Below are 24134 nucleotides of genomic sequence, written 5' to 3' on the forward strand. Positions count from 1 at the left end.
GCCTTCCAGTTCTGCTTTCTGATTCCTTCAATTCTAACATTCTGTGCTCTAAGGTCCCTTCCAGCTCAGATATTCCATATTCTAGGTCCCTTCTTGTACTGATATTCTGTATTCTTGGATTCCTGCCAATAGACATTCTATAACTTCAGGGAAGATGTTATAAAGAAGGATTTAACAGGTCAGCATCCTCACATCAGACCCAATGAGTGAACTACCTTAATGTTGCAAACTATGATAATGTCCACATATGGAAGTGAGGAATCTGTTACAGAGTTCACTGATCAGGAGGTTAACCTAAGATTCTTCCATCAAAAGGTGGTAAGTAGTCCCAGGATCAGTAAACTCCAAGAAGAAAGGCACTCATAAATTTGCCTGGACCTGGGCAGTAAAAGTACCAAGTAGGAACAGACCTTGAACCCATATCTTTCTAGCTCAGCTGCTGAGTCTCTATCAACTAGATCACAATGTCTGGTACATAGTAGGTATACAGTGAATGCTCATCCAATGAATGAATGAAACCACTGACCTTTGAATTATTAAGACATCAAAATGTCCTAGGCAAAGAGTTAGAAAGTTGGAGAGAAGTTGTTGATTGGTTCACACAAGAGACAATGCCAAAGAGATCAATCCTTGTTGGGAGTTCAAAGTGATCTGGCAAACCCATCAACGTTTCCCAACTTCTGTCTCTGACAGACCTGTCCAAATCACCTTCCATTCAAGGAGCTGAATGCAATTTCCAGATGTCATCATTGGCCTCTTGGGGAAGGTTGTGTCTGGGTCTGTGGCTGGATTGATGCATCGGAGAAAGGTAGGGGGCATGGCGAGCATGTCATAGCAGTGGAAGAATACTATATCTTGGGTGGGGAAGTCATGTGAGACAAACGCATATTCCCCTCACAAAACATGATCCTCTCTGTAGTGCACTCACCCTGAGAGGCTCCCTGCTGACTCCCAAGCTTTGTGGTCATTGGAATGAACTCTATTTCCTACCTCCCATCTCTCCTGTTAGATTTGTGATGCTGGTGACCCCTGACTTGACATGGAAGGGTCTCTGATTTACTCTCTCATCACAACTTATTCTTTTCAAAAGTGGGTCACCTCCTTGCACCTTGTTGGTTCCCCTTAGTCATTAGCATGTATTAAGGTCTGTTAACTCCAAATCTGGTTCCCTTTCTATGCCATATAATTATAATAACTATCATATCTATAGCACTCTAAGGTTTGTGAAGCACTTTATAAACATCTCACTTTCACAACAACACTGAGGAGATAAACTATTATTATCATTTTTATGAATGAAGAAATTGAGGCAGACAGTGACTAAATGACTTACCCAGGACCACCCTATTACTAAGTATGAGACTGGAGTTGAACTTAGGTCTTCCTGACTCTAGATCCAGTGTTCTGTTCACCTCACCTCCTAGATGCCTATGATGGACTGTTCCCTTTCTCTAGGATGTGTGGGGATGAGAGATTTGGATATCCTGAAATTAATTACATATAAAAAATATCCTTTAGCTGGATGAGAACTAATTTACTCCTATATGCTCTAGTCCTCATTGTGGATGGGGTAGAAAATTCAAATTCAAATCACGTTAGTATCTTTGCCAAGAAAATCTAAAATGGGTTCACAAAGAGTCAACAAAATTGAAAAATGACTGAACAACAACAAAGGAGTAGGAAAGCTAAGATTACAGGTAAATGTTTTCCCTTCCTCAGCCCCCCAATCCTAATATTCTCTAACCTTCAGAGCTAGGTCCAAGGGGTCCATTTTTATCTTCCAAATATAAATGTGAAGGGATTTTGAAATACTTAAGTTATTAAGTACCCCGAAATTATTAATCTCCATTGCCATCACTGCCTCTGCAGCCACACCACCTTCTGATGGGAGTCAACAGCCAACTCATTATATGTATTTCTGATAGGTGGCACTAGTTATGTGATCTATGGCAACTTACTTCCTTTTTCAGAACCTTAGTTTCCTCACCTGTAAAATGGGAATAATCATATTTCTACTGTCTATATCACAGAAGTGTTGTAAAGCAAACAATATTGTAAATGCTATATCCCTGTAGACTTGAGAACTGATATTTACTTAGTATAGACTATATTTTATGTCATTGTTCCATTATTGCTTGTTCCCCACATGGGTATGTGCTTGAATGGGAAGGAAATCAGTAGCAGCAGTAATCATCTGGTGAACTGGACCTGTCATTGACGCTTCTGTGACTATGTTTCATACATCACAAGGAACATGGAAGACACAGGAGGAGTAATTCAAGAAAAACAAAGTGCCCTCCCAATCTCTACTAGTCTCTTTTCCACAGCACTCTGGTGATGACTGTGCAATCTGTCAGATTAACCAAGTCTCCAGAACACTCCATGTCACCCAATTACCTTTCCTGCTGCAAAGATTTGGGACAGGAAGGGAACTTTGCAATCACCAACTCTATTGGTTGTGGAAGTGAATGCTTGTAATCCTTGCCATCAGTTAGGCTGAGGGTGGTGTATTTCTTGAGCTTGAGAGATCTGAGCTTCAATAAATTATGCTGAAAGGGTGTCTTCACTAAATTTAGCATCAATATGGTGAATCTCTGGAAATGAAACATGGGACAGGGTTGCCAAAGTAGGGGATGAAGCAATCCAGGGAGGAAATGAAGCAGGTCAGACTTCCCAAGTGATTAGAGTGGGATTGGTCCTATGAGTAATTTTTGCTTTTTCAGGCTGAACAAGAAGGGGAAACTCAGTCTTTAAAAAAAATTAGAGCTCAAATTTTTCAAATCCCTCATTTTGCATATGGTGAAGCTAGAGAAAGGACTGGTCCCAGTTAGGGGCAGAACCAGGAACTAAACATACAGGGACTCTAGTTGGAGAAATCAGAAGGGTCTATTGGACCAAAATCATCTCCTCCACTTTGAAATCCTGGTGTCAGAAATGACTATTATTAAAACTACTCCTCATGATTATGATTTTGGAGTCTTCTATAATGGGAAGGGCAAAAGGAACATCCTATAGGAATGGGCATATACTGGGGATCAACATTTCTAAAATTTATAAAAGGCAATAGAAAACAATATCAATATTAAAACTATATAAAATTTCTTTCACAAGTAGAGGGGAGGGGAGGACAGAAGAGAAGTTGGAACTCAAAATTTTAAAAAATAGTTAAAAAATTTTGCTTGAATGCAAATAAAATTAAAATGTAAAGATAAACATTTTTTAAATTAAAAAATAATTATTATGTATTATGTATTGCCTTTAGATTGGGTAAGTAATGAAACCCTTTGAGGAAGATATTATTATTCCTATTTCACAGATTAGTAAACTGAAGCTAAGAGAGGTTTAGGTGACTTGCTCAGAGTCAACCAGCTAGATATCTTCTGAGGCAGCATTTGAACATTGGTACAGTCATATATCCATTGTGCCATTCATCTCCTTCAATAATACCCTGGCTAATTCTTGGTATGAGCCAGACTCTAGCTACCACACAACACACACAGCAATCAAACAGTAAGGATTAGTTGAGGCCCACTATGTGTCCAGGTTGGGGCTAGAGGGGAGATAAAGATAAGCCCCTGAGTTCTCTGACCTCAGAGAACTCTCAGTGGTTGGGAAGTGTGTGTGTGTGTGTTGTGTGTATGTGAGACCATGAGTGAAAATGTACAAGAGTGCATGTGAACATGTGAATGTGAAAGTTTATTATGTATAAGCATAAGAAAGAAATGAGGGTCTATGTATGAGCCCATGTAAATGAAATCATTTGTCAAAGTGTGTGCAGATGTGAATGGGAGGCTAACAGATGTCCCTGAGTGTGAATGAATGTGCAGAAATGAATGTTTCAGTGTGAATGCTTATGTAAGTGTGTAGAATAATAATTTTGTTGTTGTTGAATCATTCAATCATGTCCAACTCTTCTTGATGCTGTTTGAGTTTCTTGGCAGAGTCATTGAAGTGGTTTGCCATTTTCTTCCCTAATTCATTTTGCAGATGGAAAAAACTGAGACAAACAGGGTTAAATGACTTTCCCAGGGTCACATAGCTAGTATGTATCTGAAGCTCGATTTGAACTCAGGTCCTCCTGACTCCAGGGCCAACATTCTATCTATTGTTCCACCTAGTTGCAACACTTTGTGAACTCATTTAAGGTCTTCTTAGCAAAGAAATTAGAGTGATTTGCCATGTCCGTCTCCAGCTCACTTTAAACATGAGGAAACTGAAGCAGTGATCTGCTCAAGGTCACACAGCTGGTAAGTATATGAGGTCACATTTGAACTCAGGTCTTCTTGACTAAAGTCCTGGTACTCTATCTGCTGGGCCACCTAGCTGCACAAAATAATAATAACTAACATTAATGATAATCAATATTAATATATAATCACACTAATTCACATATACAAACACATTTATGCAAACATTATATAATCTTCCATACAAACTCATAGGATCATGGCATTTAAAGTAGCATTGCATCTTAGAGATCATCTATTAATTAATCAATCAATAAACATTGATTTAGCAAAGTGCTGGGGGCACAAAGAAAGGCAAGCAAATTCCGGTCCTCAAGAAGCTTACATGGAGGAGACAACATGTGAATAATTAGGTACATACAAGATGCATATGTACAGAATATATGGAAGGTAAACATGGAGGGGAAGACTCACTTTAACATTTTCCAGGTGTTTTACAAATAATATCTCATTGACCACCTGGCCTCACATTAAGTGCTTGTCATTTAATTTTATAGGTGAGGAAACTAAGACACAAATAGGCTAAAGACCTGCCCCAAATTAAGAGCTAGTGTTTGACGCAGGTTGGGAGATCAAGTCTTTCTGACACCAAATCTAGTGCTTCCTCCCTACTAAAGTGGAAAGATTCATAGACTGAGACCTGAATCTGAATCCCATCTTTGCTTCCTACTAGCTATGTCTTCCTGTTTAAGCCATATCTTATTTCAGGGTCTCAGTTTCCTACTCTGTAAAACAAGGGTGTTGGACCACAAGGTCTCTAAGTGTATAAATCTGTGATCTGTGCTAGAGTCTTCCCTGTTTTCAAGATGTCAGATGTCCAAAATATGACATTCTGCAATTCTAGGAGTAATTATTCTCAAAGAAAACAAATAGGAGTAAGTTGAAGAAAAAATGGTACAAAGGGTTGGGGAACCACCCCTCCCCCAGCCACTGGAGGACCACCTTCAAGCATCCAGGCCTGTGGGGCATGTTGCCCAGACTGCTCAGGCAGCAGGAAGTGCTCCCCCCTCCCACACCTCCCACCCAAAGCCCTATAGCCTTGTAGCCTTGGCACCCTTCATCAGCATCCATGGGACGGAAGTACAGACTGATGTAAATTTCCTCTACCCAGAGAAAACAATTGGGCCCTTTGAGTGAAGGTCCAGCCCTGTCTGAGGTCAGGGAGGTGGGGAACAGGGTCTTCCGCCCTCCTGTCATTAATCTGTCCATTTGGTTTCCCCATCCCTACACCCTTCTAGCTAAGCCCTAGTGATAAATGGAAGCCCCCGGGGGTGAAACCTAACAGGAAAACAGTTAGACCTAGGCCAGAATTTTCAGTAGTCTATATTATTCCTGCCATTTTTTTCCTCCCTTACCTCTCTATACTTTCTGCCTTTTTCCTTTCCTGGTTTAGACCTCAGTTTCATTGGTATTGGAAATCACCCTCTTCTAATGCCGATTGTCACATGCTGAACAACTTAAATTCTTGGAGAATCACCCAGGGACTTGAAAGTTAAGTGGTTTGTCCAGGGTCACACACCCAATATGTGCTGGAGTCAGAACTCGAATCTAAATCTTCCTAACTCCAAGACTAGTTTTCTATCTACTACTCTACCTCTTAATGATACACTAACGTGGTACAATAAATGATGTGACTACAGAGAGATAGAGTTTAAAATATATTTCTGTGAACATGGACAGAAAAAATGGCATCTTTATTTTTATTAATCTCTAACTGTATATTAGAGTCAGAGTAGATAGAATACTGGGCTTGGAGTCAGGAAGATTCATCTTCCTGAGTTCAAATGTGACCTCAGACATTTACTAGGTATGTGACCCTGGGCAAGTCACTTAACCCTATTTGCCTCAGTTCCCTCAACTGTAAAATGAACTGGAGAAAGAAATGGCAAGCCAATCCTGTATCTTTACCAAGAAAACTACAAATGGGGTCAGAGAGAGGTAGATATGCCTGAAAAATGACTGAACAATAACAACTGAAGTTTAGCATTTCTTTCAATTATTTAAAAATGTTATTTTGAGAAATAGAATCTCCTTAGGTTTCACCAGACTATCAAAGGAATCCATGACATAAAAAGGGTCAAGAAACCCTGGTCTACAGATATGGTAGCAATCTACTCCCCATTAATAGGACTGATCCAGGAGTAAGGATGCCTCACATAAAGTCATCTACACTTTCTTACTCCATCCCCACTTTCAATAATATCCTGCCTTTTGTACAAAAACCATCAGGGTTATATGGTTTCTGGGGTCATTCTGGGGTCCAGATCAACTTAGGTCCTAAGTTTAGGCTTCAAAATAGGGCTAGTCAGGACTTACCATATTTCCCTATGTATAAGATGCACCCTTTTTCAAAAAAATTGGGGTCTAAAAACTGGGGGTGTCTTATATAGTGGTTGTAGATTTTTTATACTTGCATTTCCTGTTTTTTCACACTAGTCTTTGCGCTCATTGTTTCACATTTATTACCAGTATATTAGGTTATGTTTTGTCACATTCTGCCCAGAAATGACTCAGAAAGGATTTTCGTACGGTGATAAATTCAAGTTCAAAGTGATCCAGTTTGCAAAAGTGAATGGAAATCATTCTGCTGAAAGTCAATTTGGTCCTCCTCTAACTGAAACAATCCAAGACTGACTATGGAAGAAGAAACCCTACTGAAAACACAGAAGAAGGCCATGAGAGACCAGGCAGACAAATGGCCTGATGTAGAGAGGGAATTGAAGAGATAGATTGAAGAGCAAAGGTCAAGTGGAATTCCTATGTCCACAAAGATAGTTCAGCTGGAGGCAAGAAGAATTGCTGATGAAAAAGACGTGACTGATTTCAAAGGAGGACACAACTGGTGCTTCAGGTTCATGAACCAGAATGCGTCCACACACCAGACTTGCCCAAAAAATGCCTGAAAACTATGAGCAGAAAGTCCTTGAATTTCTTGATGAATAAAACTTGAGTTCAATAACTTTATGTAAAATATATTATTTTTCACATTTCAGGCCCCCAAATGAAGGTATTTCTTATTCATGGGAGCATTTTATTCATGGGGAAATAAGGTAGTCTGGGGCTGGAATACAGCATTTATTCTTTCTAGTAAGACCAACTAGCCCATGTAGAAATCAAATCTTCCCCTCCCGCCTATCCCCTTCACCTCCCTGGGTCTTATTTGGGATTCCCCTGTTCTGGCCTTTACTAAATTCTCCCACACCTGGGCCTGGCACCTTCTTTATCTAGGGAGAGGAAGAAGAGATTCTCTTGAGACTAAAAAATGCAGTACTGGTCTCCCCTAGACCCCAAAGTTTTGTCTTCAATTGCACCATTGCTTTTCTGTTTAAACTAAGACTGAGCCTTCTTAGGGGAGCATTTGGAGTTATTGGCTCTGGAAGATTCTACAAGACTATCTCTTCTGAATTGGAAATTGAGGGAATGCCCAACAATCAGGGAATGGCTGAACAAGTCATGGTATATGAATGTAATGGAATATTATTACTCTAAAAGAAATTATGAGCAGGCAGATTTCAGAAAAACTTTGAAAGACTTTCATCAACTGATGCTGAATGAAGTGAGCAGAACCAGAAGAACATTGCACACAGTAACAGCAACTTTGTGCAGTGATCATCTTTGATGGACTTAGCTCTTGGCAATACAATGATCAAAGATAATTCTGAAAGACCTACCATGGAAAATGCCATCCACATCCAGAAAAAGAACTGAATCTGACTGCAGATCAAAGCATTCTATCTTCACCTTTGTAATTTTATTTATTGCTTTTTCTTCTCATGGTTTTTTCCCTTTTTGTTCTGATTCTTCTTTCACAGTGTGACCAACATAGAAATATGTAGAACAAATTGTACATGAATAAACTATATCAGATTATTTGCTATCTTAGGATGGGAAGAGGGAAGGGTGGGAGAAAACGTTACAAAAATTAGTATTGAAAAGTATCTTTACATGTAATTGGGAAAATAAATAAGTAAATAAAAAGAAAAAAGATTACCTCTTCTCCAAATCCCATTTATCTTTCTAGGTCTAGCTCAGATGCCACCTCCCCCAGGAGCTTTTCTTCACCAACACAGTCCACAGTGATTCCTCCTTTCTCTAAACCTCCTTGGGATTTTTTTTTAACATTTTTATTTCATTTATCTCAAACTATAATCTATGGTGAATTAATTCTTGATCCTACTGGTTAGTGAGCTCCCTGAGGTCAAAGTTTAGAACTGCAATTAAAATTCAAGAAACATTTATCACGCAAACTGCTACTGTGTGAGTCCCCTGTGAGCAACACTGGGGTGGTAGATGCCCATGTGGAATTTATAGTCTAAGAGAACCAAATAAGACAAAATAAGTAACTATGAGTCCTGTAAAGTGTGCTAGAGATGCCAACTAGAAGTTATGTGGAGGGATTGAGCATGAAGGGATTCTTAGCAACTGGATGGAGAGGGTAAAATCATGACAACTTTCCTGGAGGAGATGGGTAGAAATTCAGTAGATAAAGAGATTGATAAAGGATATTCTAAGTATAAAGGATAAAACCACACTTTCCTGGCCACAGTCATTCAGGCCTTGGAAGAACCCACCAACTCCCACTGCTAAGCCCCCATTCTCACCCTGGTTTGATATCCATGGGCTTAGGCAGGTCTTTTGGGAAACCTGCTTTCCCGACCAACCAATAGGTTTCTTCTATACCTTTGCCCTGGAAGAAAAAGGAAACTACTTAATTTCATCAGTAAAATAAAGAAAAACATCTCTCATAACCTATTAGAATTTGAGAGCTATTTAAAAATTTAAAATCATAAAATTTAGATTTTTAGAATCATAGACTCAGATACCCTCCTCCCTATCCTTTCTAGTCAACTTTTCCTATTTTTATCAAATTTTTTCAGAGGAACCCACATATACATCAAGTATCTGAGGTTTTATTAATGTGAAAATTTCATCCACCAATCATTAAAGAAAGTAGGGACTCCTCAGCCATGGACCTTTGTAATAAATATGATCAGTTTGGTATCAATAAATCTATGAGACTCTCCAGGTGCTCCTGACCTCTAGAATTGTACTAACTATAAGACACTAGAGGTCTCCACAAAGGAAGCCCCTGGCCATTCAGAAGATCAGTTTTATAATTTACACAGGAAAAACAAAGTAGATGAAGAATATATTTCTTAGGTATATGGACAATTTGGGATTGAAAGTTGCCAATTTGTCAATAATTCTGTGGTTGAGTATAGAGAATTATTCACTGAGATAAATGGTATGTGAAAGAAAACAGTGGTCTTAGTTTTAATTATATATATTTACATATTGTGGATAACCAAGTGACTCAATGGATAAAGAATGGGACCTGGAGTCAGGATGACTCTTCTCCCTGAGTTCAATTCCAGCCTCAGAGACTTATTAGCTGACTCTGGGCAAATCACTCACCTTGTTTACATCATTTTCCTCAACTGTAAAAATGAGCTGGAAAAGGAAATGGCAAACCACACTGGTATCTTTGCCAAGAAAAAAGAAGAGTCAGAAATGACTGAAACAACTGAACTAATATATGGAAGTATGTATTATATGGTTTTGTGTGTGTGTGTGTGTGTGTGTGTGTGTGTGTGTGTGAAATGTTGGCTTTCTCTAATGCGTGGTTGAGAGAAAAATAACCTGTAACTCAAACATAACATAACCATTTTTTAAAAACTCAATAGAACAAAGTAGATCCTTATTTGTAACATGTGCCAACTTCCAAGGTGTAAATGCTCATACTAAAAATTTAACAATTGCCCTGACTCTCATGAGCCAATATATTTGTCTCTAGATCTCCCTAGAAGAATCTTTTTACCTTTAGCTCAGTCTGACCCCTCACTTCAATTTTGTAGCCTTCATTCAGGTTGACCAAGGCCTGGACAGTACTTTGGTTAACATGGATCCTATAAGCTGACAGAGGAGAATAGAAAACAGTCAAGACATGGGTAAGCTTTGTTTTCAAAAGATGTTCATTCATATTGATAAAACTTTGACCAATGGAGAGAACCTTGAATTTGAGATCAGAGAGCCTGTTTTCACTTTACTGTGTGACCTTGGCTAAATCTCGTCAAACCTTTGGGTTCTACCTTATGGTGCAGTGAATTTGATATAGGACCTAGATTCCAATCAAAACTATTTAATTTATTACCATCTTGGACAAATCCATTTGTCTCTCTCTAATCCTCAGTTTCCTCATCTAGAAATTGAGGAAGTTGAGCTAGATGATCACTGAGGGCCCTTCCAGATTTAATCTATGAACCTACACCTCCAAAAAATGGGTGAAAATAACCATTTTGCTTCATACTTCATAGGGTTATTGTGAGGATCAGGTTAAATTGTGCCTTAAACATTATGGGATTAATTTCTCTATTAGCTGTCATAAGCAACCTGTAGCTGATGTTGACCCCTTTTGAACTCTCAGGCTACATCTTCTCTGCCACAGCTGTTTCTGATCCTTCTGGGGAAAGATTTGGCATGGTTACTCTTCCCACTTTTTCCATTCAAGATCATTAAAACAATCCTAGAACCAAGGGTACTTGGAGGACACTAGGTAATATCTGAACAGCCGGTAGGTATATACCCTAGAGTACCAAAGTCTTTGGAAGAAGAGGCAGGCCCTGACCTCTAGCACATTTATAATATTATGCTGCTTTAGTGTTTAATTCAACCTCTTCATTTTATAGGGAAGAAAACTGAGGCCCAAGCAAGAATAAATTACTTTCCCAAAGTCACACAGTCAATCTATAGCAGAGCCAGGATTTTAATTTGGTTTTTCTATCTCTAAATCTTTATTTACTCTTCTCTAAGCCTCTTAGGAGAGATAGAATTACTTAACATGGAGTCCAGAGAAGCCCAATTCTGCAGGTCAACTGACAGATTGAAACCAGTTGAGTGTTGGCTGAGTGAGAGTAGACTACCATGTATAGTATTGCATACAAAAACATGATCTGTGCCCTTTGGGGGAGCCTTGGAAGACTTTGTCTGAGCAGTTAAATTCCGTTAACACCTCTTTAAGTATCTTTGGTTTTTGCTCTCAGGAAGCTAAGGTCCTTCACACCCCTTCAATTGCTCTGGCTAAGCCAGTAGAGAGACTCCAGCTGATGACAATCAGAGCAACCCCCAAGATGGTAATAATGTTTGGAAACAAAATGGCTTTCCCTATTGACTGGAAAACAGACCACCATAGAATGTATACATGTATATATGTATGTGTGTATGTAGGACATACCCCTAAAATGAGTTCTATTTTCAGGGGAAAATGTGTAGCGGTAGATAATGGACAATATAAAATCATTATAGGACACACTCAGGCTTTATACAAAAATGATACTAGCAGCGATGTCTCCATCAGATTCAAGTCATCCCAGACTAACTTCCTTTTTATGACAGGGTTTCTAGATTGGGAGTAGATCAGGAGAATGCTGTGGAGGCAATTTACCTAGATTTTAGTAAAGCAGTTAATAAAAGTCTTTCTTTCAATTCTTAAGGAAAAGAAGGAGAGATGGATTCACTCAAAGGCTTGCTGTGTGGCCTGAACCAGATTAAACTCTAATTGAAAAATATTTAACAAAATAAGTAAAAATATAATATAATATAATATAGGCAGTAGTTGGATTTTTAGTTAGTTGGATTTTTTAAGTCAATATATCCAAGTTTGGTGGTCCTCATTTCTTCTAGAATTATAACCCACCAATGGGTTATATAATTAGGTAGCTTTAGAACTGGTTTAAAGAATAGTCATTAATAGTCTTATCATCTAAGAAGAAAGTCTACAAAAATAATGATAATTAGCATTTCATATGGTTCTTTAAGTTTTATAAAGCATTTAACAATATTATCTAATTTTATCCTCACTACAATCCTGGAAGGTTGTTGCTATTATTGTCTATATTTATAGATGAGGAAACTGAGGCAGTTAAAAATTATGAGATTTACTCAGTCATGCTACAAGTAAATGTATGAGATTAGCTTTGAATTCAGTTCTCCCTGACTCCAGGTCCAGCTGTCTACCCCCTGTGCCACATAGATGTCCAGTGGAACATAAAGAGGTCTGTGCAAGGCCCAACATCATTATCCCTGACTCAGGTAAAGTCCTAGATGGGGCATGCTTATCACATTGATAGAAGACATCAAATGAGGAGGCATAGCATTGGATGACAGTGAGGACTCCCAAAGATCTTGGCAAGTCAGAACAGAGAGCTGAATCTAATAAGGTAAAATTTATAGGGAGAAATTTAAAGTCTCACACGGGCTCCAAAAAATCAACTTCATGAGTACCAGATAAGTCAGGCATAGCTAAATAGCAGCAATTCTGAAAAAAGACAGCGGTTTGAACCCAGATATTCTAAGCCCATATCCAGTCCTCTTGATGATGAGAAAGCTCCAGAATGAGAGTCAGGAGACATGGGCAGCTGGGTGGCACAGTAGATAGAGTACTGGGTCTAGAGTCAGAATGATTCATATCTGTTACTTCAAATACAACCTCATATAACTGCTAACTGTTGACCTTGAGCAAGTCACTTCACCCTGTTTGCCTCAGTTTCCTCATCTGTCAAATGAATTGGAGAAGAAAATGGCAAGCCACTCCAGTATCTCAGTCAAGAAAAACTCAAATGGGGTAACAAAGAATCAGACACAATTGAAGTGACCAAACGACAAGACATATGTTGTCGCCAAGAATGGCTTTGTTACAGCCTAAAGAACTGCTAGACATGAGTATGTTTAATTAAGAAAAAGAATGAATTAACCTGGCTTTCTGTATAAGGAATGATTTTCATGATCTTTTTTTCCATTGAATCCCTCCTTCCACTCATTCTTCTGGGCTCCCCAAGGGTCTGCTAATGGCTCCAAGCTCAAAAAGGAGCTTCAAATATTAATCTGTCAGTGAACTGTCTACCTCCTGAGGCTCAGTGTGGCTGTTCAGGGTGTTTGGAAACAAAGAAAATTTTCAATACTTAAATAAATAGATAGGTAGATAGATAAATGAATGAATGAATGAATAATGTGAACCATGTCAATGGAAGAAAGAGTTATGCTGATGAAACCATAGGGTTTTTAAAGTATTGATATATTGTTTTCATTCACATCATTACTCACGCATTCCTGTAGACTCCATCCGGGAGGCAGTGTTTACTGTGTCTCCAAAGAGGCAGTAGCGAGGCATGGTAAGACCTACAACTCCTGCCACACATGGACCTGAAACCCCAAATCCCACCCCAGTGATCACAGGAATTAAAAATAGAAGGGACCTTAAAGACCACCTTAGATTTACTGAATAGGTCAAAGATTTGCCTAAGGTCAAAAAGATGACAAACAGCAATGTGGCAATCTGAACCTAGATCAAAACATTAGCTCTGCAGTCATTAAGACTTGAATTCAAATATGATCTTAGATACATATTGGCTACGTGATACTGAGTAAATCACTTGATCTTTGTATGCCTCAGTTTCTTCATCTGTAAAATGGAGATAATAATGACATCTACCTTGCAGGGCTGTTGTGAGAATCACATAAAACAATATTTTTTAAAAAAGGTTCTTAGCCATTCCCCAATTGACAAATGGTCAAAGGATATGCAAAGGAAATTTACAGATGAGGAGATCAAAGCAATCCATAGCCATATGAAAAATGCTCTAAATCATTAATTATTAGAGAAAAGCAAATTAAAGCTTCTCTGAGGTACCACCTCACACCTCTCAGATTGGCCAATATGACCAGAAAGGATAATTATCATTGCTGGAAGGGTTGTGGGAAATCTAGGACACTATTACACTGTTGGTGGAGCTGTGAACTCATCTAACCCTTCTGGAGAGCTATTTGGAACTATGCCCAAAGGGCAACAAAAACGTTGCATACCCTTTGACCCAGCAATACCACTACTGGGTCTATACCCTGAAGAGATGATGAAAAAAGGGTAAAAACATTACTTGTACAAAAATATTTATAGCAGCCCTGTTTGTGGTGTCAAAGAATTGGAAATCAAGTAAATGTCCTTCAGTTAGGGAATGGCTTAGCAAACTGTGGTATATGTATGTCATGGAACATTATTGTTCTATTAGAAACCAGGAGGGATGGGCTTTCAGGGAAGCCTGGAGGGATTTGCATGAACTGATGCTGAGTGAGATGAGCAGAACCAGAAAAACACTGTACACCCTAACAGCAACATGGGGGTGATGATCAACCTTGAAGGACTCGCTCATTCCATCAGTGCAACAATCGGGAGCAATTTTGGGCTGTCTGCAAAGGAGAGTGCCATCTGTATCCAGATAAGGAGCTGTGGAGTTTGAACAAAGTTCAAGGACTATTCCCTTTAATTTAGAAAAAAAAACAGATATCTTTTTGTCTGATCTTGTTCCCTCTTAGACTTCTCTTCTTTAAGGATATGATTTCTCTCATATCACACACAATTTGTATTAAAGTACAACATGGAAACAAAATAAAGACTGACAGATTGCTTTCCGTGTGTGTGGGGGGGGGGAGTAAGATGGGGGGGAATTGTAAAACTCAAATAATATCTTTAATAAAAATTAATTTAAAAAAATTCTTAGCCATGTAACCAGAGTAAAATAAAATACTAAGTAAAAATAAAATAAAATAAAATAAAATAAAATAAAAGCTCTTAGGCCAGTATCTGGTTCAGAGTAGGTACTTTATAAATCCTTCTTCTAGTCTCCTTGGTCTCAGGATATAGGAAGATGAGACTAGGGTCTCCCTCCTGTTCATCTGGTGCTTAAGACAGTGGGTGGAGAGACAGTGAGTTACTGTCATTTTGAGGCTAAATAAGGAATATCATCTTGGTATTCTGATCAGTCCAAGTCTTCCAAACCTGGACTCTTTACTGGATGCTCAGCACAAGACTGCTTCCTACCTTCTCCCTCTTCCAGCCCTCTGCCATTTTTCCTACTTTCACCCATCTTCAGTTGTCTTGATTCATATCTGGTCACAACTGAGATGGCTCTGGAGGAGAAAGTGAGGCTAATGACTTAGCACAGCCCCCCCACACTCAAATCCAGTTCACATACATGTCATGGCATCACCTCCCTGAAGTCATAATCTCCTTCAAGAACAAAGGACAAACATCAACACTTGGGAGAACTCAACAATTGAAAGAGGATTGGATATGATATTAGGAAAATTAGGCTGCAATTTCAGTTCTGATAGTCACTAAGTATGAGCTATAAGTGATAAGGAGCAAGGCACTTAATTTGGGGGCACTACTATTTTCTCTTCTGTAAATTGTAAAAAGTTTGGGAGATGCCCTCAAGACAATGGGAAGAGCGCTGAAAATGGATCCAGGAGACAGGTTAGAATCTAAACTCTAACCCTTTCTGCTGGGTGGCCTTGGACTATGATACCTTTCTGAACTTTATTAAAAAAATAAAGTAGTCATATTTATATTGTGCTTTTAGGTTTGCAAAGTACTTTACAAACATTATACCATTTGATCTTTGCTATGACCCTGAGAGACAGGTGCTATGATTATCCACATTTTACATTTGAGGAAACTGAGGGTTTAGTGATTGATCCAGAGACATATACCTAGAAAGTATTTGAGGCAGGTTTTGAACTCCAGAACCCATGGGATACACTTCAAAATCTTGTTCCCTCATCTGTCAAAGGGGAATAACCATCTTTATACAAACCATATCACAGGAACTTGGTACATTGGATAGAAGCCTAGGCAGGAAGATCTGAGTTCAGATCCAGTCTCAAACATTAACTATGTGACCTAAGACATTCAACCTTTGTCTCAGTTTCCTCATCTGTAAAATGGGAATAATAATTGCACCCACCTCCCAAAGTGATTGTGAGGATCAAATAAGATAATGTTTGTAAAGTGCTTCACATATAATAGACAATTAGTCTTTGTTTTCTTCCTTCCTTCTTTATTGTCCCCCCCCCCCAAAACATTATGACTCCTACCACCTCCACCCATCCCCACCCACATTCAGTTCTGGGCCTAGACTCTCCTGGGTCCACTCACCAGCATCTACTTACCTGAATGCAGGCCAGCCCGGATACGGATAGGCACCTCAGGTACATGTCTCATACGGAAGTCCCCCACAGAGCTGAGGATATCTAGTGCCAGATTGGCAATTTCAGCTGCATGTCGGGTACCATTCCGTCTGGGCAGCCCGGAGACCACCATATAGGCATCGCCAATGGTCTCCACCTGCATGACAATCGGGGTATCATCTAAGAGACTGTGGTCAGAAAGCCCCTCTCTCCTTCAGTCTGCTTCTTCTTTACCCTACAGCTTAAGACCACCTCCTCCAGGAAGCCCTCTCCAAAGAGCTCCACTCAATTTCCTGATCCACCCTTGACTGGGCCCATCTTCAAGGATGTGCAGAAGTGTATTTGCAGATGTCTAACTTCCTAATGTTCAGCTGATCATGTTTTCCAGTTTCATCTCTCTTTTTTATAGCATTGATTCTTCATTATCAGTACTACATACATTTTATTTGTTGTTCATCCTTTGTTTTCAAAGAGGATCAGTGATAACACGGAGTGATGAATTGGCATCTATCAATTAGATTTAAGTGAGGTAGAGTTGAGCAAAATCATCAGCCTCCCTCTCTCTTTCTAAGTCATCAAAGTCCAGTGACAGAACAAAAGTCAGGAAAACTGATAATACCCAGGGTTGCAGGGTGTGACCTTGGTGTCTTCAATGTCTGATCATACTCTCAGCTCTTCACAGAGTTTGAAACAAATTGTTTTCATCCATTCATTCCCCTAGGGGAAGTCTTCACATGTTCCCTAACCCATAGGTTGGTTTGAGGCTTGTTAGTTACTCTCACCTGATTTAACCTGTCTTCCAAGGTTTGCCAAGTGTGGCCCCTGCAAGCTACCACTTCTTGGAGCCACAGGTAAGAGTTGATGAAGGTAGATACCAAAGATGGATGAGCCTTGAAAAGGGCACAAGCCCTCACAGCATATACATATACATATACATATACATATACATATACATATACATATACATATACATATACATATACATGTACATGTACATATACACATACATACACACATACACATACATATACACATACACATACACACGCGCACATACATATACACATACACATACACATACACGTGCATGTGCATGTGCACACGCACACACACATACACATGCAATACACATACACATACACATACATATACATGTACATATACATATACATATACATATACATATACATATACATATACATATACATATACATATACATATACATATACATATACATATACATATACTTTCTTCCTCTCTTTTTTGATTTCTGTTACTCATGACCCCTGGGTAGGTAAAGGGGAAATCACATATTTGGAAATGAAGGTGACAAAAATAAAAGTTATTAATAACTTTTAAAAAGCCACAGATCTAGGAGTTTAAAATAACAGCATTTTAGCTTCTTAGAACCACAGAAACACAGGACCCAGGAAAATTTGTGCTAGCAGGGACCATGAAGGTCAACTGGCAGAACTTCATTCTCAGAGCTAAAATTCCCCTTATAGATGGATATAGCATCCAGCCAGCCTCAGCTCGAGTGTTTCCAGTGAAGCTGAAAGTTCGCCGCCTCCTGAGGTAGCCCATTCTGTTCTTGGACAGCTGTGATAGAAAATTCTTTCTTCTATTAAATTGAAATCTGCCTCCGTGGAATTTCTACTCTTTTTGCCTGATTCTACCCTTTGAGGTCAAACTGAACGATTTTAATCTCTCTCCTCTGTGATGACAGCTGTCATGCTTACCCACCTTCAACTCTGCCTCTCTCCTCACCTCCCCCCCCAAGGAAAAAAATCTTCCTATAGAGCAGGCACTTCTCTGGCTATATTCCAATTTATCAGTGTCCCACACAGTTGTGTTTGCCAGAGCAGGCTTGCCCAGCTGTCTTTAGAGTTCTATCTGTTTTCCATTAGCATCCCTTGAGGCATCTCAAAGGGGCTAGGTATTGTGATTCTTAACCAGTGTGGAGCAAGACTCCTAACTGCTAACTTTCACCTTCAGCTACTTTGAAGTCAAACTTGACTCACTCCTTTCACTAAATGACTTGAGAAACAAGAATGCACATGACTGCAGCCCAAGAACCTTGTGGCTGCCCACAGTCTCATGGTTGAGAGGGTGAGACTCAACTACTACAGTTTAATGAAAAGAACTCCAGATTTGAGTTAGAAATACAGAGTTTTAACATTTACAAAGTTGTGTGGTCTTGGACAGGTTGCTTTCCCTCTCTAGTACTCTTTTGTAAAAATGAAGTAGCAGAATGGATGATCTCTAATGTTCCTATCAGCAGTAACATTCTCTGTTTTAAAGTCCAAGTCATAAAATAATTCTGTTCTTTGTTCAAAAGACTTCCAGTTGCGACATTCTGTGTTCTAAAGTCCCTTTTAGCTATAACATACTATAATTCTTTGTGGTAAAGCCCTTTCTAGCTGTAACGTTCTTCTTTTCTTAAGTCCCTTCCAGCTGTGACATTCTGTATTCTAAAGTTCCTTCCAGCTAGAGATCCTCTGTTCTATGTTCTGAAGTCGTACCCAGTAATATCAGACTTTCCATTCCAGTGTAAGAATCTTCCACCCTCAGGGGCAGCTAGGTGGTGCAGTGGATAAAAGCACTGGCCTTCCAGTCAGGAGTACCTGGGTTCAAATCTGGTCTTAGACACTTAATAATTACCTAGCTGTGTGGCCTTGGGCAAGCCACTTAAACCCCATTGCCTTGTAAAAACCTTAAAAAAAAAGAATCTTCCACCCTCTACCCTTCACTGAAGGTCTTGAGGGAAACCAAAGGACTATGTGTCAGGCTGAAGAAAAATATTTTTTTCAGGTTTATAAAGTCCTTTTTTATCTCTAACATTGTGTTTTCCAAAAGAATGGATAGCCTCTGAGATTCCCAACTCAGTCAATTAATCAGTCAATAAGAATTTAAGTGCCTACCCTCTAGTAGCCAGGATGCTAAATCTCTAGGATGTAAAGAGACAAAAGACTCTGCCCTCACAGAGTTTACAATTGAATGGGGAGGCTTCATGTAAACAGATATATACAAAGCAAGATATAGATATGTGTATATTTTCAAGATAAAAAGTAATTAGCATAAGGGAAGCACTGGAATTAATGGGGGTTGAAAAAGACTTCTTTTTTCTCTTCTAAATCTGAGATTCTAATCCCACATAAACAGCAGAACTGTGGAGAGAACCACTTAAGACAGTGATGTAAAGTACATTGGAATCAAAAGGTGGTATAGTCAAAGAACAGAAGAAACATGGGTTGTAATTTTAGCATTGCAACAAACCAGCCACGTGACCTTGATCAAGGTCCTTCACTCGCTGAGACTCAATTTCTTCTTCTATAAAATAGGAATAATAACATTTGTCCTCTCTACTTCCCAGAACTGCTTTGAGTAAGGTTTATAAACTTTAAAAATACCATAAAAGTAGAAGTTTGTAACTGTTATTATGCCTTATTATAACAATAGTTATCATATATAGTAATAATTGAGAGATAAAGACAAAGGAGAAAAAGAATGGATTATAGAGTTCTAGAAAATTGACTGTGCAGTTTGCAGGATGACCAGAGTTCTAATTTTATCTTGGTAATAAATGTGCTATGTGACTCTGGTCAAAGTGCCAAGTCTCTCTGTGTTCATTCCACTCCATTTTGGTTACAAAAACTCATATTTAATGGAGTTATTCATCCTACACTCTCCCATTAGAACTACTGTGGGGATTAACACTTGAAAATGGTTTCCAGCCTGCTTTGCAAACAGTACCAGATAAACAGTAACAAGATCCCGATGGAGAGCAAGTCCAGCCCTGAGGCATGAGCTGTGAAGGAAGGTTTCTCATGCTGGAAGGAATGGGCCTCTGGACATCTGGAAAATGGTGTACATTCTTTGGCAGAAAGCTACAGAGTGATTGGAGAGAGATCAGAGAAGGGCAGCAGGAGGGATGATTCAGGAAAAGAGGAGTTCTTTGTGGAAGAAAAGATTAACACAAAAAGAATGAACTGACCCCAGACTGGCTAAGGGTGGGGGTAGGAATGACTCAGTACTGCATCAAAGTCTGGAGGGCATGACTGGGGAAGTTGAGGAATGGTGCCATAGGATCCAGGGAAAGTCTTTTTCCTTCTGCAGGACTCACTGCTATCAGCTATAAAAGGAGAGAGGGAAGTTCTTGTTCTCTAAGTCTCTTTCAGTATTCTCTATTCTCTCTACTAAAACTCATTTTTACCCTTACATTATCTATTTAAAGATCCTCTCCCCACCCCAATATTCTCTGTTCTAAAGTCTCTTCCATTTCTTATATTTTCTGTTCTAAGATTCCTTCCAGTTCTGATATTTTCAATTCTAGATTTCTTTTCTGTTCTTTTGTTCTATATCCTAAAAAAGAATTTCTCAGTTCTGACATTCTACATCCCAGTATTTTTCTGCTTTACCATTCTATATTCTTTCTGTCTCCAAAATTCTATTTTTTCAATTTCTACTCCTGTACAAATCCATTTGGAAGAGGGAGTCGATTGAACTGTTTGTGTTTATTGCAGTTTATTGCAATCAAAACCTACAACATGGTTTTTCCATGAAAGTTCTTCTAATATCATATAGCGGTATAGAAAGGATCTTGAGTTCCTCTTGGAGGTTATGTTAGCATAGCATAAGGTTGGGCAGGTCCATCCAGTTTGGAAAGACTTGGCAAGCAGGCTTGTGATGGCAGACAGGTGTAGATTTATCATCAAGGTCCAGCCTTCCTATACTCCTAGAATTCTCAACTTTGAGGATTTGCTGACCCAGGGATGATTTGTTTTAAAAGCAACTAAAGGTTATCTTTTCAGTCATTGTAGAAACCTCTGTAGGTTGTCTTCTACTAAAGAAGGGAGGTTTGAAAATCTATACAGATGAAATGAGAGGTCTAAAAATATTCAAGGACTTGGTATCATAGATATTTGAATCTTATCCTTCTACTAGATTGTAAAATCCTTGAAGGTAGGCACCACATCTTACAAGTCACATAGAACCTTATAAATAAAGCATGGCCCAAAGAGGGTGACCAGGAAAATGGTGCTGTTTAGCAAAGAGTTGAAAGAATTAGGGACATTTATTTAGCTTGGAGAAAAGAAGGTATAGTACAAACATTTGGCTGTCTTCAAATATTTGAAGGTCTGTCATGTGGAAGAGAGATTAGATTTATTATTCTTATCCATGAGAGTAGAAGTGGGAAGTTGCGGAATGACAGATTTAGGTTTTGTAAGAGGAAAGATTTCCCTATATACAAGTGGAATCAGCTGCCTAGTGGGGAGGAGAGGAATGGGGGGAGGTGTTCCCCCTCACTAACCGTCTCCAAGAAAAGGATCAGCAAGCAATAAAGAGTTATACCATAGAGAGGATTCTTGGCTGGGTGTGGATCAGCTTAGAAAGCTTTTAAGTTTCCTTCCTACTTTGAGATTCTATGATGTTTTCAAAATTTGTGGCTAAGGGCCTAATGGCAGCTAGGTATTACAGCGAATAAAATACCAGGTCTGAAATCAGGAAGACTTGAGTTCAAATCCAGCCTCAAATATTCACTAGTTGTGTGATCTTGGGCAAGTCACTCAATCCTGTTTGCCTCAATGCTCTCATCTGTAAAATGAGCTGGAGAAGGAAGTAGCAAACCACTCCAGTATTTTTTGCCAAGAAAACTCCAAAGGAGTAGTGAAGAATTGAAAATGACTGAAAAACGATTGAACAAAAAGGGTCTAATGGGAGATAGAATAGTGTAATAGAAATATATTAGATTTAAAGAAGTCCTGGGTTAGAAATCTGTCTCTGTACATATTAACTCTGTGACTTGAGCAAGACTCTCTACTTTAATTTTCTAATATGTAAAGCAGGGATAATTAGTATCTGTGTTATTTACCTTATGGCAAAAGCACTATATTAGGGTTATCAGTAACTAAAATATATGACTCAGAAAGTGATGACTTTTCTCTCATTGAGGTCTATAAGCAGTGGTTTGGACAACCATTAGGTAGATATATGCAGTGGGAATTGCTTTGAGGAATGATTTGGAAAAGTGTGATAGGTGGTATGGTCTACTGGCTAGATACAGACTTTTAGACAAGTAGATCTGGATTTGAATCCTGCCTCAGCCACTTACTAGCTACACCAGGCAACCATTTCTTAAGTACTTTCTATAACCAGGCTGGAGGATAAAAAGAAAGGTCCTGTCCCACTCCCAAGAAGTCCAATAGGAGAGGCAGTATGCAAACAACATTCTATTAATAACTAATTATTAATTTGTGATTCAGGTTTTCTTCCTTACTTTCTGCTTGAAGTCCTAGCTCTTAGAAGAAGGAAAAAAACCACCAAAAGACAGAGTTCTGGGTAATTAATAATTCATTTATTAAGCTAGCCAGAAGACAATAAATTGATGGTCAGTGATTTCTTTCAATAATCATAGATGCCAAGGGAGACCCTGAGATGCCTTAAGTACTTTCTGAAAGGGAACTCCTCTGATAAGTGAAACTCAGCCCTGATTGGAGGACATTTAATGAGGAGGTAGGCTACTTCTGCTGAGAAAATGGCTTGTTCATGAGTCTCCAGAGGTCAAGAGGGGCCTCTTGTAGAAGGTGAAGTTTTATCTGGGACTTGAGATGGCCAATGAGGCCAGGAAGCAGAGATGAGAAGAGAACAGCAATCTAGGCATTGGAAGAGGGCAGAGAAAATTTCTAGAGTCAGATGATGAATTGTCTTGTTGTAGGAACAAGAGGAGAACACTGTCATTGGGTTACAGAGTCAGGGGTTTGGGGAATTGGATGTAAGAAGACTGGGAAGGTGTGGAGGGAATGTAATTAAGAATTTTGAATTGAGGGAGCAGCTAGAGCCTACTGAATGGGATAGTGATATGGGAGGAAATCAGGATAAAGCCAGAGAAAAGAAGAGGATATACAAGAGTTGTTATAAAGGTGAAATGATTGGGTTTTTCAAGAGATAAAACATAGGAAGTGAGAGGAACTGAGGATGGCACCTGGATTGTCAGCCTGAATGACAGAAAAGATGATGATATCCTCAACAGTAATAGGGAAGTTTGGAAGAAGAGAAAATTTGGGGGGAAAGATAATGAAATTCAGAATGGCATATGTTGAGTTTAATGCATCCATGGGACTTCTGTTTTGAGATGTCCAATAGGCAGTTAGAAATATGATTAGGAGAAAGTTAGGGTTGGATAATGAGACTCATTAGTATTGTGATGATAATTAAATCCTTGGAAGGGATTAGGGAAATAGGACAGAGAGATAAGAAAGAGATCTCAAGACAGAACTCTGTGGAACTTTCAATATTGATGGGCATGATCTGGTTGAAGAGTCAGCAAAGGAGACTGAGAAGGAGTAGTCTGATGGATTCGGAGGAGAATCTGAGTAAAGTAGTGACACAGAAACCTACTGAAAAGAGACCATCAAGGAGAAAAGGGAGATCCACAGTGTCAGAGGCTACAGAGAGGTCAAGAAGAATGAGGACTAAGAAAGGGCATTAGATTTGGCAATTAAGATAATTTTGGGAAGAGTAATTTCACTTGAAAGTTAGATCATAGAGACTTTAAAAAGAGTAAGGAAAGAAAGCTATGTGATCTTAGGCAAGTCTCAAGAATTTCTGTGTCTCACTTTCCTCATCTGTAAAATGAGGAGGTTTAATTCAGTGATCTCTAAGGTCCCTTCCATCTCTAAAATTCTGTGACTCTTTGATGAACAACCACCATACTTTACTGATAGCCTGTGATTTGAGGAGAAAGTGAAGCAAGTCTTTAGCACACTGGGTGGGCATTTTAGGGTGAACTTTTGGGACAGCATGGGCAAAAGCAGCATAAGAGAAGCAGGTATGGAGGGATGGGTTACAACTTGCATCTTTGGAGGGAA

General features: G+C 39.0%; 1 protein-coding gene across 1 annotated transcript in view; it reads right to left on the reverse strand.

The window, feature by feature from the left end:
- The window catches only part of GUCY2F (guanylate cyclase 2F, retinal), a 59447-nt gene that overhangs the window by 837 nt on the left and 34476 nt on the right, over positions 1-24134 (reverse strand). Inside the window, exons 15-18 of the mRNA XM_074188896.1 lie at positions 16248-16422; positions 13347-13445; positions 10066-10160; positions 8849-8934 (exon numbers count right to left, since the gene is read on the reverse strand). Of these exons, the coding sequence (XP_074044997.1) occupies positions 8849-8934; positions 10066-10160; positions 13347-13445; positions 16248-16422 (455 nt within the window). The remainder of the gene's footprint in view (positions 1-8848; positions 8935-10065; positions 10161-13346; positions 13446-16247; positions 16423-24134) is intronic.

The sequence above is a fragment of the Macrotis lagotis genome, chromosome 1, assembly GCF_037893015.1.
Source record: "Macrotis lagotis isolate mMagLag1 chromosome 1, bilby.v1.9.chrom.fasta, whole genome shotgun sequence".
Lineage (NCBI taxonomy): Eukaryota > Metazoa > Chordata > Mammalia > Peramelemorphia > Peramelidae > Macrotis > Macrotis lagotis.